The sequence below is a fragment of the Amphimedon queenslandica genome, unplaced genomic scaffold, assembly GCF_000090795.2.
Source record: "Amphimedon queenslandica unplaced genomic scaffold, v1.1 AMPQUscaffold_13357, whole genome shotgun sequence".
Lineage (NCBI taxonomy): Eukaryota > Metazoa > Porifera > Demospongiae > Haplosclerida > Niphatidae > Amphimedon > Amphimedon queenslandica.
Window position 1 is genome coordinate 6,932 of NW_003546407.1, and position 13,624 is coordinate 20,555.

Consider the following 13,624-nt stretch of genomic DNA (forward strand, 5'->3'; position numbering starts at 1 on the left):
GAGACATTCTTACAAGTCTATCTTGGGCTCTAGGAGCATGTGCACTGCAGAATGTCGGGCTCTCAGAGCATGTGCACAGCTGAATGTCACTAATATCCCAACTTTAGGTAGTCCACCAAGTGAACCTACTACAATGCGTAATGATGACAAGAAAGAGCAGTTGCGTGTGAGTGCTTTAATCATATATGATATATTACACAATAAAATTAAGAATATTTCAAAGTTGCCAGAAATGCCTCATTTGCCACTGAAAGAATTTCTTAGCAAAATAGATCCGAATTTGATCTGTTTTTGGAGCTAGCTACACAGACAGTTCGTGATCGTTACATTTCAAAGTCAAAGTCTAATGACTCAGTCAAAACTTTCTTTATTATATGGCTGTTGCTGAATTGTACTAATGCATAGGAAAAATTACCAACACATATTGTACTTACTGATATCATTGAAGCTAATGGTGGGTCAAGTCAGCTATTATGCATATTGAATAAACTAGGGTGTGTATCTTCTCCAGATAGTCACAATAGATTTGTGACTTATCTTGCTGAAAGCCAGACACATATTAATAATAAATGGAAAAACCTTTCACCTAGGATAGCAACCATTGCTTCTGTTGACAACTTCGATATGCTACAGACACATGCTGTTGTATATCAAGGTAGGCAACATCGTAGCTATCATGGAAACACTATTCAATTGGTTCAGCCTCTGATTAGCAAAAAGAGATAGAGGCTCATTTATTATCACCAATTAAAATTGAGCAACAACCAAATGCAGTTACATATACGGATACACACACTAGACATAGACAAGTAGGAAGCTCACCTTAATCATCACCACATAAACTACTCTACTTGCACTCTTGACCAATTGTGTAAGGCGAGCTACCTCCTCTCTCAGCTGTGCTACCTCAGTAACAAGTGAATCACTCTCTGAGACATTATTGACAGGAGGTGGTGGTGCAGATACTTCCATTACTTTGTCAGCCAGGAGAGCAAGTTCTGACAAAGGAGTATCAGACTTGGCTGAAGGTAGCACCATTCTGACTCCAATGGGCAGCCTTTGTAAGAAGAGCTCCTTGAGGAAAGATGGGGCTTCTTCAGCGGACTGTCCCAGCAGTTGCTCCATTCTACTCAGTAGCTGTGAAGGCTTACAGTCACCAAGTTCTTGCCCGGTGAACAACTGCTGTAGCCGCGGCTGCTCTAAGGCAGCTGTCCACTCGATAAGAGCTTTTTTGAGATGGTTGTATTGATCTAAGTCAAGAGTCTTGAGGACGAGGTCACATACCTCCATAGCTACTTCTGGTGAGAGAGAAGCAATGATATAGTCATATCTGGTTTTCTGAGAGGTGATCTTTCTTGTCTGGAATTGCACTTTTACTTGAACGAACCAGATATAAGGATCGGCAGGCCAGTAAGGCGGTAGATCTAGAGAAATAGAGGCTAGAGTATCTAGACTAGGTGAGGTAGCCATGTTCTGAGTCAGGGTCACCAATGTAGTGTGATTCTATGACTGAATTAGGAGGATCACAAATATTCTTGGCCAAATAGTAAAAGGAGAGAGAGAGTTAGAAAGGGAAGAGGAAATGAAGGAATGGGAATGTTTTACAAAGAGTGAGAATAAGAAGTTACAGCAAATGATAAAAAACAAAATAGCAACATACATTCACACTACTAAAATAGTTTGATAAATTATTTTCTGAATGATAGAGATGAACAATGAATGATGAACAAAGGAACGAGACAAACAAACTGTTTTTCTGCTTCTTCTGAGATCTGTGTATATATGTGTCCATAAAGCTGACCACATGTAACTATGTGGTGACAAGTCATGAATATTGAATGTGTTAATTAATCCAGGATATATTGATTGTATGAATATATTGAACACCATGTTAATAGTTTGATGATGGTAGAGCATCAGCCTCAGAGCATGGCAACAACAGATGAGAATATGAAGCCAACTGTCCAGCTTACACCCAACAAGAAATGATCTGAAGATGAAGAGAAAGATATTGTTTCTGTAAGTGAGCACACAATAATGCTGTATAAATATTACAAAAACATAATTATAGGTAAATATTCAATATTCGTCTGGTATTAAGTTGTTCAAAGTGGCGTCTCCATTTTCAAGGAAAAAAGTAAAACGGCTCGCACGTGAGAATTACAATTATCTAGCATCCTTCATGGCCACATCAAGTCACACAACACAATTTTTTGGGGCAGGTGTGGCGCACGAAAAGACAAGATATGAAGATTAGGTCTAGAAACGACTCCATTCTTCGTGACTCATGTGAAGGGGTTAAATGTTTTAGTAGGAATACTGTGGACATAGAGCTTCCTTGTGAGATGCCAACCTTAATAAAGGTATTGACAACTATACTTGGGGGTAAAGAATTGTTTTGATGTGCCTGATATGCAGATTGTCTTGAAATCAAGATTAAGACAAATTTCTTTAGTTCAGTGAGCAATTTCTGTAATTTTATATGGCAACAGATGCACCAACGAGGTAGAGTAGGATCATGATGTCTAAACTGTTAACAACCGTTAATGATATGTCTCTCCCACACTGAAACTTTTAAGACAGTTGATCGCATTTCTGAGGGGCACGACATGAATGTGTATTATATAGGCAGTAGCCTATATGTAGGGTTGAGGTTGATTTTTCAAGATGGCGGCCAAATCTATATTTTTCAAACGCTTAAAAGTCTTTTATCTTACATTGTACGGTCTTATAAATGGCTTAGATGAGCTCCTCTTCACTGAGCAATTGTCCTGTTACCTTTGAAGTGGACTGTAATGTAGGGGGAGCTTCTCTGGGGAAAAGGCCCAAATTCAAATTTCTGCAAAATTATTCAGACTTTTTTCCTTCTTTCTTTCATCTTCTTCTATTGAAAGTTGTCACATATGGTATAGCCTAGTTTAGTGCCATAGAGTATACTAAGCTTTTATATTACTATAGGTAGTAAAGATGACTGTATAAATGTAGAAGGCCAATTTCTTGCTGGCGTATATACTCCAGACTTTCTAGAGGGAGTGTGGGATGATGATGATAGCGGGGATAGTTTTAAAGAAAATGAAGAGCCAGTGGTTAGTAAGCCACCTCCTAAAAAACGAAAGAAGAAAGCTGATCGTAAGTTTAAAACAAAGTAAAGTGATTACCGTTTGTTAAACTTATACTTTAATCTACAAATTTCAAGAAGCAAGAAAAGAAGAAAACAGAACCACAGAAGCAAAGGAAAAATAAAAGTGAGCTAGTGTTAATATTGCATTATTATTCCTATTATACAGTCAGAGGAAACATTCAAAATCGATGCTGTATCTTCGTTAGTACTTTCTGGTACCACACAAAGCACTGAAACTTCTTTTGTTCTTTCATCAGCTAATTCTTCTTTGCCGTCAAATAACATGTGCCTGCCTACTGTAACACCTGTTGTATCCACTGCTACGGATTATGTATCACCTTGCAGTACAGGTTTTAAGCCTGGGTAAAATTTCTTTTTTCAAAAACATGATTATTTGTGATTATTTGTATACATGTAGAAGCATTTAATTCCTTAGCATGTAGAGTTGAGAAGTTCAAGAACCAATACTCTTTTTTAATGTCACAGTACTGAAACATAGCCACACACTTATTTGGAAAAATTGTAAGTACATGGTTACTTTACATGTATCACATCTATTAACAGAGTCATGAGACCCAGCCTCAATTGATGCCAGTTACTGAACATTCTGTTCAACATTATATGAATTCACCTCCGCCAGATATTGATTTGCCAGTCACTCCTGTTCACCAGCCAGTCGCTCCTGTTCAGCAGCCAATCACTTCTGTTTAGCAGCCAGTCGCTCTTGTTCAGCAACAGTCACTCCTGTTCAGCAACCAGTCGCTCCTGTTCAGCAACCAGTCACTCCTGCTCAGCAGCCAATCACTCCTGTTCACCAGCCAGTCGCTCCAGTTCACCAGCCAGTCACTCCTCTTAACCAGCCAGTCACTCCTGTTCACCAGCCAGTTGCTCTTGTTCAGCAGCCAATCACTCCTGTTCAGCAGCCAATCGCTCCTGTTCAGCAGCCAATCACTCCTGTTCACCAGCCAGTCGCTCCTATTCAGCAGCCAATCACTCCTGTTCAGCAGCCAGTCACTCCTGTTCAGCAGCCAGTCACTCCTGTTCACCAGCCAGTCACTCCTGTTCACCAGTCAATTACTCCTGTTCAGCAATCTCTCACTTCGGTACAACAATTGACTGCTCAGTCCCTTTTAATTCATCAGCCAGCGATTACTCCATCAGGAGCTCCACTTTTGTCAGATTCTGCACCACCACTTGCTCCACCTGTATGTAATTAGATGTCATTACAAGGTCAGTCGCCAGTATTTCAAGAGCCATTACTGCTAGACCCAGATGTTGTAGTTCGTAAATATCCCAAGTACAGAAATGCAGGAAGACTAGCTGAGATTAGCTGTCGAATCTTACTTTGGCACAGAAGTGTTAAAACAATGCACAGTGTATGGACTTACAGGTAATAAGTGAATACCAGTAGAAAAAATTGATGCCTTAAAGCAAAAGATGCTAACTCTTTATTCAGATAATACAGTAAAGTTTGAGGCATTGTGGACAAAGTGCATTAATGCTATTAATTATCATGCTAGTGGACTTCAAAAGAAATCTTTAATGCTACATACATAATAAATTATTCATGATGCTCTGTTGTTGTAGTGGAAAGACATTTTAGAATAATAGTAACAAAAATAGTCATTATTATTGATTAAACAGAAATAATTAAAATTAGCCAATTCGAGTGAGTGGTTTTTACACGTGTGTTCATGTACGTTGATCGACTGTGTGATGGAATCCACGATGGAATCTGATAAAAAGCCTAAAAGCAAACTACAGAACACTGAGAATGGAAAAAAAAGAAAAGAGGCAAAGGAAGAAAGGAACGTATGAAGCAAAGGATTGAATTCTTAAAAATGGAGAAGGATAAATGTCATCGTCAGTCTCAAGCCCTAGCTGGGAAAAACGAGGAGTTGAATAGGAATATGACACTAAAAGGCCTTATATTTATATATGCCTTGTATTTATGTGATTGTGTGTTTAGGTCATTACTTAGAACTACTGAAAGAAAGTGGCATTTGACATCTGGACTAGCAAGCTCTGTTTACCATGGGGGAGGAGCAACAAAGCCATTAGCTGCTAATCCTGCTAATATGAAAGTTAATGATAAATCTCTTTTGAATAACATTTGTCAATTTCAAGAACATGAAGTTACATTTTCCAAGACGAATATGTTGGGAGGTGTATTTGGCAAGTGTTACTTGTCAACTATTGGGCCACAAATGGCTTGTATCAAAGTTGTAATGAATGAGGCACACATACTATCATACTGTTGCAATCATAATGTAACGTTTCATCATGGTATTATGAGTAGGTCTAGAGGCTATAATTGTTTGATTCTCTGTTATCATTGTTTTCATGGCAAGTCTTGTTCTATTTACGATTTATTGAATCACGGGCATCTGTCAGTGACCATTGACCAATAGAAAAGGATCTTAGCTGGTATTGCTACAGGACTCAATTATTTACATTAGCATAATAAAGGACCGATACTCCATAACGATTAAAAGAATGACAATGTTGTTCATGTGATTAATAGACACGTAGAACCAGTTATAATTGATTTTTGTAAGGCTTGCATTGAAGATATTCTCCATCAAAGGTAGAGAAAGATACAAAAAGTATCACCTGCATGTGGCTCCAGATGTCAAAGATGGAGTACATAAGCAGTTGGTTCTCTCAGATGTATTATTTCTATGGAAGAATAATGCTGTCTATTAATGAAAAGTTGTCGTCAACTGCCATTTCAAGTATGGCATATTTTTTTCTTGAATATATTGCTGGTGATCGACAAAATAATAATGAACTCAGTACCTTTGTCGAGAATTTTCGTACATGACATTAAATCTATTTGACAATCATGTACATGTGTGTATCATCCATTGTACTGTGTACATTTACTCAGGTATATACTTAATTTTCATAGTGAATATATGCATGTGTATTTGCTAGCAATTATAGTTATTTCTGTTATGCTTTCTACTGCTGTAATTGATACGCATTACATACTATGAGAAATTGTTAGTGAAAGAGAGAGGGAGGAGATACCATGTAGGAATTATGCGTATTGTATTTGTAATTCTGTTTTTGTGACTATAATGGACTAAAAGTAAAGAACAATGGTGCTTTAGATACTGCTGGAACTGTGGATTTCTATCCAATTTGTGAAAGGCTGTTTTCTGTTTGCATTAATGTACATGTCTGTTTACAAATAAAGACTTTTATTGAGCGAAAGAGAGAGAGAGGCGAGAAACATTGAGGAAGGGACTGTGATTACTTCATTATTGTTTATTCTGTATTTGTGACTGTATAAGCTAAAAGTGATTATACATGTACATGTACATCATGCTTTAAATACTGCTGGAACTGTGGATTACTATCCAATTTGTGAAAGGCTGTGTTCTATTGCATTTGTACATGTATATTTACAAATAAAAACTTTTATTGAGTGAGAGAAGAGAGATAGAGGAACAGAGTGACAGAGACGATGGTCACTTCCATATGTGGTTTATTAATTAGTAGTAGTTTTGTGTTTGCAACTATATGCTATAAGCAAGAGTAGATAAGCTAAGAGTGATATACATCAATATTGCTGTTTTGTCCAATTTGTGCAATGCTGTGTTCTATTAATGCCATATACATGTATTGCGATGTGTTTGTCAATATTGAATATTTGTAACACAGAGACATATTCTTTAAATTTTACATCCCATTTTACAGTCTGTGTGTGTGTCTGTTTCTGTGTGTGCAAAGGAGAGAGACAGCCAGAGAGAGAAAGAGAGAGAGATGGAACTGTTAAGTTCTAATTTGTGCAAGCCTGTACACTGCATCTGTATCATTGCTAATACCAGAGTACATGTAATATGTTCGTGAATATTAACTATTAGTAAGACGGAGAGAGAAAGAGAGAGTGGAACTGTGATTGTTGTGTAAGGTTGTATTCTATTGGGTTTTTACCAGTGATATTGTGATCCTTCCAGCATATACACTCAATAATATAATTTTAATTTGTCCTGATTTATATACACTCAATATTGTATTATTCTGCTAATTTATCATTTAAGGAGTATTTGTGCTGATTGCTTTGTGTCTTGAAATTTTAAAGGCGGTGTCACTAGCACATTTTGATAGTGTTTTTAAAAGCTCTATAATTATAAAACATTATACTCAATTCTACAAAATGATAAAACTAATATCCTGTTGGTCCTCCATTCATTTAAATGACTTTTGGCATGACTTTAGTAAGACAATTCATGTATTTTTTACATTTTGTTGTATCCACAGTATCCCAAAACTTGAGTATTCCTGATATTAGTTCTTCTTTATTACTTGGTTTAACTTCTCGACGAAGATATTCTTTTATCTCGTGCCACATATTCTCTATTTGATTTAGATCTGGTGATTCTGCTGGAGTTTTCCACAAAGTATATTGTTACTCTCTAGCCATGATTTTACCCAGTTTGAGGAATGCTTTGGGTCGTTGTCTTGCATGAATCTAGCGTTCCAATTATGTTCTCAAGATATGGAATGAGCCCATTTTTAAGAATCTCAATAAAAGCTACAGCATTCATTATACCGCTAAAAGTAATGATACATATTTTCCCTTGTTTTCTGATGCCAGCCCATACATGGACTTTGCATAGATGTTTTGGTCTTGGTTTAGGTCTTGGAGGTTCTGCTTTCTTTTTATAACATAACCTCTTTTGTTCATCCAATTGAATACTACATTCATCGGTTCGCAAGACATCTTGAAAACCATTTTCTAGTGCCTCTGCTAGGTTATCCCTCGCCCACTTTAAACGCTTTTTCTTGTTGGCATCCCGTATCACTTGCCAGTACGCGCTTCCTCTGAAAGTCCATCCGAGCTTCAAATGAGATGTAAGGATGCTTTTTAGAGAAAGTGAGCAGCCTTCATCAGCTAGTACTTTTTGCAATTGCACAGCAGTTGTTTCGTTGTCTCCTCATTTGGTGTTCCACTATCTTTAGTACTTCTGGGGTGACCTTGGTAGGGCATCCTGACCCAGGACGACACACTATTGTTACTGTTTCCTTGTACTTCTTTAGCAGCCTGCATACGGCAATGATTTTAACTGACAAGTCTTAGTCACACACCAAATCTATTATAGAAGTGTACTTATTGCCGAGAGGGAGAAATGGATGATTCGCTGCTGCTTGTATGAGCTATACACCATCGTGTTTTCAGAGTGCTTTGATAGCTAGCTAGGTAGCTGGATCTTTACAGATGAAATTGAGTGATTGTGTCCAGTAATGGTTGCATGTAAAAAATAATCTACTGCAACTACAATTCCCTGTAAATACACTTCTAGCTTCTATTACATACTTATGATATATTAGTCAATAATTATTATGTTTTGAATATTAAATAAAAGGCAATATGAACAGTAATAATTTGTTGTTGTTTAAAAAAAAAAGGCAATAAGATTATAAGTTATAACATTATTTCTTGCATTTCACCTAGAGAATTATAATAAATAAAAACAAAATGCAGCTTGTCTAGGATGTGCCAGTGTCACATGATGTCTGCAGTAAGTTATCTAGAAGGTTATATACCTAATTGGCCTTACTGACTCTCCGGACTGGTAGTCACAGTGGCACAGAGCACAGATATTAATGAATAACAGAGATGGATCGATCTAGCCAGCCATTCAAGGATATACACATGTAATAGCTTCATCAGTAGTGCTTCTTCAGCGCTGTTTAGCATAGCGCCATTATCATAGCTGCAAGGCCACACCCACCAGTGCACACGAATAAATAATTATAATAACTATACTGTGCTTCTCTCAGCTCTGTAGCGGACCACATAAAGTCCGCAAATGCAGCGAACTGTCTCATTGCAATTCCATGTTACTACTTTTAGTGTATCAAGCACACTTCCACTGAAGTACTGTGTGCTACTTAGCTTATTTTATGCCCTGTACTGTAGCATAAATGTAAACTAGTTGTGTAATGTCACTATACTACACTCAATGAATTACACTGCAACAAATATCACAATAGTTTTTAGGATCTTTGATTTCTGCCTAAGAAAGGAATTGATTATACAGCAGTGTTAGGCGACTTTGAGATTCGTTTGTAATGTACATCCTGTCATCATCAGCTACAAACTTGTTATTTGTTTCATGAAGCAATATTGCTTTAGATGACTGGCCATCTCGTCATGCTCGTCCTGTCTCCTGAGCATATTCTTCCAGGCAAGATGGTGGACCCCAGTGATACACTACTGGGATGTCTGGGCAATCAATGCCCATGCCAAAAAGCCATTGTAGCTATCACTACATGTAACTTGTATTAAATATTGCAGAAGTGAGTCAAAACCTTTTCCTTATTACTTTCTGTGCTTGCTGTGGTAAAAATATTGACAGTAAAATGTTGTACCAAAACAGAAGAACCAGGACATGCAATTTGATCACCCAAATACAAACAAAGTTGATCATAGAGATCTGTATAGCCTTGGTATTGTCGATGAAATAACAGTTTTAGGATAGTTCACACCCATTTCCTTAATGTCTCTAGCAATACGCTTACAAAAAATATCTATTTTTTGCATTGGTTTTACAATGTAAGTAATATTTGCTCGATATGAGGAGCATTTCACAATAACTGGATCACACAGAGAAATGTGAACATACTGATTTGTATGTTTGCTTTGTAGCCGTAGCAGTAAGTGCCAAAACATTAACATTGTCACTGATCAAACTTCTGATTCCTCCAAGGTGAACATAGGCAATTTGGAAGTCAATACCCGTATACAAAAAATATATATTAGTAAATGAAATACATGCACAGTAACTACAAATACTTATGAAGTCTTAACACAATGTGCCTCGTCAACTACTTATGCTACCAAATTTTTCTTATCAATGTTGGATAGTAGCATATTCTGATATTGCACATTATTGATTATACTTTCAGGACTGATAAGTACAAGCTGAACTTTGCCTCATAACACTCTTTTTATGGCATCGTCATCATGTTGGCCTTCTCCAAAAAGTTGTACCCCTCGGTGTAACTTTGGTTCTCTGGTCCATAATCAATGAGGTAAGTGGACTCACACAAACAACTATTAAGCCTCTCTTCCCTTAAAGATACACTGATATTCCCAATAAGAAAGTATTGCCTGCTTACCTTTTACTATATGAAACACTGATGGTAAAGAAGCATAGATAATGGACTTCCAATAGCCCGTTGGTAAAGAAACGAACACATCTTTCCCACTGACAAAGGCATTGATAGCTTCTACTTGTTTCTCTTTCAAAAGGAAGCCCAGATTAGTGCCAAATTGAAGAATAGTAGCCATCAAACTATCAATCGCCATTGTTATATATCAATATAATATTATTGATATTATTTAAGTATCATCATTATTTTTCATGATAGACAAATTCTGAAAATTGATTTTCACCAACCAGTTCACAGTTATCCTATGAACAAGTGTATCCAAGTCAATCTACCAGACCCTTTCCCGCTGTCAGCCCAAATGACTGTAGGCTTGGTAATGGTCTGGCTGTGTGAGGCAATAACTGGAATGGTCACTGGCTTCTTCCTTAATTGGCTTGATGGCAAGAAGAGAGAAAGAGTCGACCTACAACCTAAATCATGAGTGCTCAATATGCTACACACATTTTTATTTGAGAGCCTACGAAATAAGAATGCTCCAACCGCAGTAAGAATCACACTGACTGTGAAGCTTACCTTTGTCTTTATTATAAACAATGGTAGGAGAGTTTTAAGTAGCAACACCTTCAAGCAACTTTTTCTGCATTTTAAACATGTATTGTCGTGTGATCAGTCATGTGATGTCATTTGTAACATGGACAGTAAATGGAAACTTAAAAAATTTGTTTTACAGCAATTTCTCCACTTCTTGCTTGGAACGATATACAAAGGGTTATAACTTGAGATGGGTTTGCCGCATTGACGCGCACAAGCACCAATCGATAGAGATTTGTAAGAGCAATTTTTGATAAGGTAATATAAATTTCCAATATTTTTGTGTGAAAGTCATTTTTCTTTGACCATGCCACAATCAATTGCAAGGTGGGGTTAAGTGATTACATCATATTAGTCAAACCATTAATAAATCTGGCCACCAGTATAAATTTCCTGACTAATGTCCATTTAGCTGCTTCATGTGGTGAATGCAGTATCTAAGAAGCTATAAAGCTTGAAGTCGTGGAATAATGAAAGCAAACACTCAATCAAGCTTGTACGCAGTAAATGCTTTTGCGTAACACTTATGTTTCAAAGTGAACAAATGTCTATGAGAGACTGCAGCTCGTTTTGCAAAACTTGAAGAACTTTTGCCATGTGATGAAACGTACATCGATAGAAAACAATATTATATAAACAATGACATTGCTAAAATAAGTATTTGCATCATGTTAAAGAATTCTTTACTCAGTTTTCAACTATTTTTAAAAGTTTGGTGAAGTTTATTGCATGTCACTGTTAAGAAAAAAATTGAAAAATTATATAATGTAGAAAAAGTATAAGGAAAACAATTTGTGTTGTGAAATGGAAAATGTGGGCTCAGCCCAATGTACCTTAACCATGTAATGTAATAATTTAACCCTGTAAATAATAAATTAAGCATTATATATTAATTGAATTGTTCCAGTATTCAATCATGAAATGAATAAAATACAGATCAGAAAATTGTGCAGTAGAAAATTTTTGAGTTTTAAAATTATGCTGTGATTTAATTTTTACTAAATAAGACTGTGTCATGTATCACTGAATGTGGCATGTAATTATATGGGTGATCTAATTTTTGCTAAATTTTAATTGAGTAGAATTAACACCTCAGTAAAAATTTCCAGATAGATGGTATACTACAGAAGTGTAAGCAGCTGCATTGGAATTTGAAAAATGTTACTACGTCAGTAATGATGCATTATAATAATATTCATAGAGACGTGGTCAATATTTCGGCAGTGTTGTTCAACTCCTAAAATAGTCTTCCCAATAAGCTGTACAGTAGCTCCTGGAAGCACTATAGTCTTCATAAATGCCATCATTATAAGAAGATCTCGCTCTATTAGCTTTATAAAAGAAAAATTGAGTTTGGGCGCTCGACCACGTGGTTATGTAAACGATGTCATCAAAAAATGTCATAGTGATTAGCTTTGGTATGCCATTTCTCTTATAGACAGAACCCAATTCTAAGGGTTTTCAAGGGCTGAGGGACCCAAGACCAGACATTCTGAAGCGACATTGGCAGACTAAGAACATGTGAATTTTTCACCATTAACCCATATTCCTATAAAATGTTATTTAAATTTTTTTGGTCCAAACTCAGTTAGAAGATAAAGGGTCAGGGAATTGTTTTCACCAAAACCTGGCAATTAGGGGATGGCTTCATCATGGACATCCTATGTATCCATCCACATGTTTGTATATTATGTTCTATTCCCATTAAAGCCAGTAATACCCCACTTGTGCATCATAATCATTCTTGATGCATATAGTGAAATAAAATTTGAATATATTTTATTGTCTAAATTTCTATGTTGATTATTGCTGATATTAATTAACTCCAAGATTAAGCCCAGCATCTTGTAGATTTGATGCAAATGCTAACGTTAGAGTTTCGAGCAGTTCAGACAAAGTGGATGAGTTATGAAATGATGTTAACATTTTTTGTAAAAAATTGAATGGCAGCACAAAATAAGTAAATTAATACCTAAAACATTGAAACTAATAGATTGATATAATTTGAAATTAATAGTCTTTGTTGTGACTTTCAACTTCTGTTGTGTATGGTAATGATTTATTACTAAAGTAACGTTATACTCTTACAAGCAGCTGTAACATTTCTCCAGTTAAAATCAACTTATTAAAAACTAACAACACCATTCTTAAAAATTTAAACAATAGCAAAGTCACCATTAAAAAAATCAATTGTTATGTCAAAACAGTACATACAGTACAGGGCAAAAGAAAAGTTTGCTCAAATTACGTAGGAAGCACGACCATATCACTGCACAGAGAAGTACTTAGTTGCTTCGTTTTGTAGGTGCATGTGCATACAAAGTGAATTCATAGCAAAACCGTACTACGCATGTGCAACTGCACCCCTCTGTCTCTCGTCTCGTGTGGTTTGGTAGGCTACTTGTGCTCTTGTTAATCTCTTGCTATCTTGCTGCCAAGCATTGAAGATGGGCTGTAGCACATACAAACAACAGAGAATCTTATACCTTCATTGTGAGTTGCAGAATACCATATTTTGAATTACATGTACATTAGTTATCAGCCTACCACTGGCCTGTCAGTGCTGTTTATTCAAATTAGAATTTAAGTGATACGTATTGTTTGTCTTTATTGGCATGTCTAGTGCACCATAAAGCATTTTAATAATAATGTTTTCTTTAATAATTTTTTTAAATATTAAATTAAATTTATATCATTCTTTTCTAAAGTTTCTGGACTCTCACCCTATCTTCTTTCCAAGGATACTTCCACCAGTTGGCTGTACTCCTTCAGACCAATAAATTT

The 13,624-nt window shown here is 36.3% G+C and overlaps 1 protein-coding gene across 1 annotated transcript; it reads right to left on the reverse strand.

Annotated features, from left to right (window-relative positions):
* Positions 1–822: 822 nt before the first annotated feature.
* On the reverse strand, positions 823–1,470 carry LOC105313066 (uncharacterized; the record flags this gene model as incomplete). The annotated part of the gene is made up of 1 exon (XM_011406195.1): positions 823–1,470. A coding segment is annotated over exon 1 (648 nt), but the record flags the coding sequence as incomplete, so codon positions are not given.
* Between the last annotated feature and the right edge of the window lie 12,154 nt (positions 1,471–13,624).